The following is a 6,873-nucleotide window of genomic DNA, read 5'->3' on the forward strand; positions in this document are numbered from 1 at the left end:
CTGACTTAATTCTTAAATATGCGCATTTCAAAACCAGTCACCACACGTGCTTCTTCAAAAGAATAAAATCAAGTGCATAGATTTACGTTGGAAGTTAAATTAAAGAATGAACGGAGGACAATAAAACAAAGGCCAAAAGCCCAAGTTAAAATAATTGGGTATTTGACAATCTGAATTATATGCAAGGTCTCTTTTTTTACTGTTTTAGGGCTTTTTGCAGACTTTATCTACCATTATAGGCTGGTGGGCAAACAGTGAAGATTGTACAAACAGTTGAGGGGGGTTACAGTTGTATAGTTGTACATACAGCTACGCGTGTTAGTGTCAGGGGCAGGTCATACACATTAACGTGTACTCTCTAGAAACACCATCAGACTGTTGCCGCTTGACCTGTCCACTAATCGATGGTAGATACAACCTGCCAGTAACTCATAAGCACACACACACGCTCACACACTCAAACCAGGAGAGGAGAAACAACACACACACACACTTTTGATTACGCTGAGCGTGTATGAAACTTGATATGATTCCTTGAATAATTATTTCTTCAGGTTCGAGTGCCACGAAGAATCATCTCTTTCCCTTCTTCTGGTTGTCTCATCCTCTGTACATCGTTTCACTAATATTCAGGGGCCCACGTGGCTTGTTCACTCTCCAGTTCAACTATAATTAGTTTGCATCACGTGCACTCTAATCCCATGGGTGCTGAAGTTCGCTGCTTTGTTAAATAAGGGATGGAAAAAAAAAAAACAACGGAAAAAAAAAAAAACGGAGGAGGAGAGAGGCTAGGTAATAGAAATTGCCATTTAATTGTTCCGGAGCCAGAGTGGGGGTGAAACATTTGTTTATTTTACTGCTATCACTTGCCAGCTCGGGTTGTATTAACAATCCAAGCTGAGGGTTTGTGTTCTTTCACTTCATGTTGGTTATAAATTTCAGTTCCTAATTCTCATTCTCCATTTTATTCATTGAATTAAGGAGTAATGGAAGAAAATGCAAAAATAATACTTACTTTTTTTTTTGTTTTCTTCATATGTCCCTTTTTTTTGGCTTTCTCACTCCTCTTCTTCTCACTCACATCACACCACACACACACAACACACCCACACATCACACACACACACACAGAACAATAGCCGGGGTTCTCCTGGTTCCAGTAAGATGCTTCTCGATTATGTACACATCTACCTACTTGAGGACCCATCTGGCGAAATAGAGATGGGTTGGCAGCGTTCCACTAAATTATTAACTGCACAACGCGGAGTACAGAATTTGCGGGACTGCCACTTCTATTATACAACACACACACCACACACACACAACCACTACACACACACTTGCACACACACTTGCCAGCAACCTCACTGCAAAGTTTCAGTAGTGAAGTACTGTTCACACACAAGTATATAGACAAACTCACACACAAAGCGAGCAAACAAAAGCATACTGCTGTCTTTTTGCATGCGCTGCCTGAAAGTGAGCAGATGCAGCGATTAAGGAATCTGTCACTTAAGGAAATCAGCCTTGTGCAGCTGCAAGCCAGAGGTGACCTGCAAAACTTTTGTGGCCCCTGTCGAGCACACATTAAAAATAAATTTATTAGAAAGCACTCATAGTTTATTAACTAATCCGGCACTGTCCTTGGCAAGACACGTACAACTTTTTGAATCGCAGAAAGATACAAAGCTGTTTTTTGAGCGCCTTAGATGCCACCGTATCAGTGACAACTTTTTATGCAAGTGCGGCTGTAAAATAAAGTAAAATTGCACTAAAAATCTCAACCGCAGTTGAGGATGTAATTGAGAAAATTACACATCTCGCTCAAGCCGAAAGCACTACATCAATCAGGACAAAAAGAATGTTTCAAGAGAAATGGAGCGTGTCAGTACTTTGTCATGCAAGAATGGCAGTATTTTGATTTTATTTTTTGCTCTTTTTTTTTTTTTTTTTTGCATTTTTGGGCCTTTTTATTTGAGAGTTGACAGTGTGGTGATGGACAGGAAACGTTGGGAGAGAGATATTCAGCAAAGGCTCAGCTGGAACTGAACCATTGTTTCCCCTTACGTGTCCCTCCATCCAGTGCGGGCTCCCCAGATTCATTTCACACCAGAGCTCCCAGCTTCAGAAACCTATCCTCGTGCCCAGTAGCCTGCGATCTTAAAACACATGTTGCGAAATCCACAGAGAAAGAAGATAAAAGTACTAACAGGAGTGTGATAAATATTGCAGTTATGTTTTAATAAAAAAGATCAACTTATGTATTAATTAGTTAGTCTTTGTTTCAGCATTTGGAGCCAGCAGGTGATTAGCTTAACATAAAAATTGAAAGCAGGGGTGGGAAAAGGCTAACCTGGCTCACCCAAAAGCTCAAAAACACATCTACGACACATAGAAAACTCTTTATTTCATAGTTATTGTTATATATTCATACTATGTAACTCCTTCTTAAACCACAAATGAATATTCATGCTCGAGTATTTCTTTAAAGCTTTGTGGACGTGCCATTACACCGGTGTAGGATAAGCATAGTGTGTTTGCCCATTGTCAAGGGCTTTATGTGCTTTGCAATATTCATGATTCTTTGCTGTAGGTAATAGCCCTGTACAGAACAGTGTGAGGGTGCACATCCACTGTGGCATGCCAGCTCAAACTGCAGAGGCGTTCTCAAACTAATTAACACAATACAAAACCCATTTGCTCACTTTTTCCACTTCATGTAAACTTGCTCTCAGCTTATATTTCTGTTGCTTAACAGTCCGCCGTGATTTCTGTGTCATTTTCTAGCACCCAGCCAAGCCTGCTACTGGCCTGCTTCGCTGAAGTAATGAGATTAATGCATGAGGAGAGCTTTAACCTTGAATTTAACATCCAGCTCCTTCTACAGCTAGCTCCAATAAAAAAAATGTTGTATGGAAATTCATGGCTATGCTAATCTAGCCGGATTAGGTTAATTCAGTTAGTGGGTTGTGAATTTAAACCTGTTATTTAGCAGCCGGGGCTTGCAGCAGCTACTTGCTTATGCTTCCTGAGTTTCTCAGGGGCTGTCAGTCTACTTTATGGTCTTGCCTGCATCCACTCCAACCTTGTTTGCATACAGTCTGAATGAATTGATTGTGACAAAAACCAGCTTTGGCAAGCACTCATCATACACAGACAACCACTCATATTTTAGAGCACACGTAAACAATCAATTTGCATTTAGATGAAGAATAGCGGACATAAACTTAGGTCCAGAAAATGCTTTCTTATTCATGTTGGCCACAAGAAGTTGCTCATACATAATGCTGTGGAAGAACCATCCGAATATGAATGTAGGGATGATACTGATTACGAACAACAATGGCATTGTGATCATAATATGAATGCAGATTCAAAGTTCCAGTTTTCTTCCATCCAGCTAATGACTGTTGAGGAAACGTTGATGTATAAGACAGTGATGATGATGCCTCCTCCTCGCTAATGTCCCCCCTCAGGTGCTGAATGAGGCTGTAGGGGCCATGATGTACCACACCATCACTCTGACCAGAGAGGACTTAGAGAAGTTCAAGGCGCTGCGCATCATTATCCGCATCGGCAGCGGCTACGACAACATCGACATCAAGGCTGCCGGGGAGCTCGGTGAGACTGAGGGACAGATGTGGACAAAAGAGGAGGGAGATAGATAGATGTAAAAAGAGAGGTTGTTCAGAAGCAGGCAGTAATCATATGCTGAGAATAATAAACAAGAAGGGGGTTGTTTCTGCCCATATGGCTCATTCATTCGTGGCCACATGAGGGGAAAAAAATTGAATGTATCAACAACAACAGAAATGATGCATTATGGATAAGCAAAGTGCACCCATTGGATAGGGGCCAAACCAAACTCTCCTTGTTGTATTGACTTAACATAAACAACATATGTAACAGGAATTGTTACATACTGTAAACAGAATATGTAATTGAAATGATTGCATATTCAGAGCAGATGCTCCAACTGATATGAAACTCTCCCTTAGATTCCCATTTGGCCCCTTCAGCATATGTTTGGTATGAGAGCAGGATTTAGTGTGATATCTTAATTATTGTCGTTTGTGGTAATACATTTCAGTACGCTGACATGGACTTTTTTTTTTTGAGAAATGTTCTTTTCATGGGCATAATTAGCAGTTATAATTATCATCTTATCCTTCACAGTTCGGTTTTATACACTGCATTTTTATCTTGTAGAAGGTCATAAAGAAAATACATTCCCTACCAATTATTTTGTGAAATAAAAAAGAACTACAGATGAATCTCTCTTCAAAACAGCTACAGTAATTATAACCAACTATTATAACAATTAAATCTGTGGAGCAATTATGTTACTTGTCATTTAAAGTATCATTGTCATCTTAGATGATCTTTTTGTTTTCTTATTTTTTTTCTCTCTGGTCATATCTTTTCCAGGCATCGCGGTGTGTAATATTCCCTCAGCGGCTGTAGAAGAAACCGCAGACTCGACACTTTGTCACATACTCAACCTGTACCGGCGAAACACCTGGCTGTACCAGGCTCTCCGGGAGGGCACGCGGGTCCAGAGTGTGGAGCAGATCCGGGAGGTGGCGTCGGGGGCGGCCAGGATCCGAGGAGAGACGCTTGGCCTCATCGGATTTGGTGAGCTGCTACTTTGGGGGTGCATTCAGAGTGTATTCGGTGTAGCGTTAACGAGAGCATATGGTAGCATATGTGGGAGTGTTTGTGCTCGAGGCTGGAGTTCAGAATGAATGTCCAAACTTGACCTGCTTATTGTTTTGTTTATACTCAAAGGTGAGTGGGCAGTCCTCCTTAAGCAGTGGATTGTTTGTTTTTTTGGTTGACTGTAGTCCATAACTCTTGAGATCTGTCTCAGATGCTAGAAAAAGGGACAACTTCTGCTTCTACTTATGATTTTATTGTGTTTTTACTTTGTTTGCTGACTAACCCATTTGTTGGTACTCATTAGAGCTTCAAAAAATATTATTTTTATTATTGACCAATAACCAACCGGAGTCTACAGCCACGCTAGCAGCCCTATGAGGCTGGACACAGCGATGCTTTGAGCTAAATGCTAACAAGCTCACCATGACAGTACTAACATGATGTTTAGCAGGTACAGGCTAATGTTTACCATGTTATTAGAACCAAGTTAGTGTAGTGGGTTAGCATGCAAATAGTTGCTAATTTTGTTTATTTGTTCATAAAATACATGTAGTGAGTACATACAAGTTTGAATTGATGGTGATTAGATGAAAGGTTAAGGTTACACCAGAGGGATTATAATTCATCTTGAGGGGAACATAAATGTTTTTTGTGTGTCAGAATGTCAAATTTCTTGGCAATTGCTGAAATAGTTGTAGAGAGGTTTCACTCAGAAACTCAGGAGAGTAGTTATTAGGATATATTGTCTGGAAACAATAACCGTTTGTGCCGATCCATCTAGCAGATGCTGAGTTATCTCAGAATAATTGAAAACTTTGAACTGCTGGTGACGTTAGAGGAAAGGTCAGGGGGATCAACAGAATCAGTATGTTTTACCCTTGGGGTTCATGAATGTTTAAGCAATAGAATTTTGTCAAATAACAAATAGACTAATCATAATAATATAATAATAATAATATTAAAAATAAGCTATTAGAACCCGAATCGTCTCTCAGTCCATGCTTTCTGTCCATTTCATGCCCACCTCAGGTCGATCAGGCCAGGCGGTGGCAATGCGGGCCAAGGCGTTCGGCTTCAACGTGATCTTCTACGACCCCTACCTCCAGGACGGCTTGGAGCGCTCGCTGGGCGTTCAGCGAGTCTACACGCTCCAGGACCTGCTCTACCAGAGCGACTGCGTCTCCCTGCACTGCAACCTGAACGAACACAACCACCACCTCATCAACGACTTCACCATCAAACAGGTACATTAGTAAAACACACACATACACACACACACACACAGACGCGTCACCCAGACAGAGCCGAACATCCCATTGAACAGCTGTGACCTGACCTGGGCTTAATGCAGTGCTATCTAGCAGGTAGACACGCAGAGCTGCTGGTGTATTATTACTCTGTCAGCCTGGAGGCTGTCCTAAAGAGCATTATAGTCGGTAGAAGGAGAGAGGGGGGAGAAAAAAAAGAAGAGAAGAAACGGCAGCAGCCTTCCTGCCTGCACATTCCCTGCTCTTTATCTTAAGCTCCACCAAAGCTGGACACAAATTCATTCCTTTGCTCTGTCAAATGCAATTAGCGCCAGCCCACGGCTACAGCAAATATATCGACTTGGCTGCACAGTAGGGGGCTGAGAGCACTGCGAGGGGAAAGTGCTGTTCTCTGAGTCAATAACTGCACTCCGAGGCGCCGCCTGGGGTGACACCTGCAGGGGAGCCGGGGAACTGCACAGGCCGAAAAAGCATCTCCTCTCCGTCGATATCTCCCCATGTTGCCACTCACTGTTTTCTGCCTTTGTCTTGTCTCTTGTGTGCCCTTCTTACTGTTACTGAAGTGGGTGTAGGGTAATAGTCTAACCTAGTTAACTCTGTGTCTTTTCCAAAGCTTAAGATTCTTAGCTGCCTCTTGAGTGCTGCAATGAAAGAACACTTTCCTCTCCTTCCTCACCAAAAATCTTGGCAGTCGCTCTCAGCTTCTAAAGTGGAAACGTGTGTGTGTGTGCGCGTGTATGTGTGTTTCTGTGTGTGTCAAAACCACCAAGGCCTAATAAAAGACTGCCTGCCAGCGTAAAGGCTTTTCATGCCCCTGGATTTCAGCTTTTGTCAAGATTAAGGGATTACTTTCTTGTGAGCATATTCATTTGATTTTTTTTTTCTTCCTCCCTCTTATACTTTTTGTTGTGCCTTTTTTTTTTTTTCCCCCACAAACAGTAAGGGG

General features: G+C 41.8%; 1 protein-coding gene across 1 annotated transcript in view; it reads left to right on the forward strand.

Moving 5' to 3' along the window:
- ctbp2a (C-terminal binding protein 2a) overlaps positions 1-6,873 on the forward strand; it is a gene marked incomplete in the record, with an annotated part of 34,114 nt that overhangs the window by 22,974 nt on the left and 4,267 nt on the right. Inside the window, 3 exon segments of the mRNA XM_035663137.1 lie at positions 3,477-3,621; positions 4,429-4,635; positions 5,689-5,903. Coding sequence (XP_035519030.1) covers positions 3,477-3,621; positions 4,429-4,635; positions 5,689-5,903 — 567 coding nt within the window.

Source organism: Morone saxatilis, unplaced genomic scaffold, assembly GCF_004916995.1.
Source record: "Morone saxatilis isolate NCDOM2014 unplaced genomic scaffold, NCSU_SB_2.0 Contig19, whole genome shotgun sequence".
Lineage (NCBI taxonomy): Eukaryota > Metazoa > Chordata > Actinopteri > Moronidae > Morone > Morone saxatilis.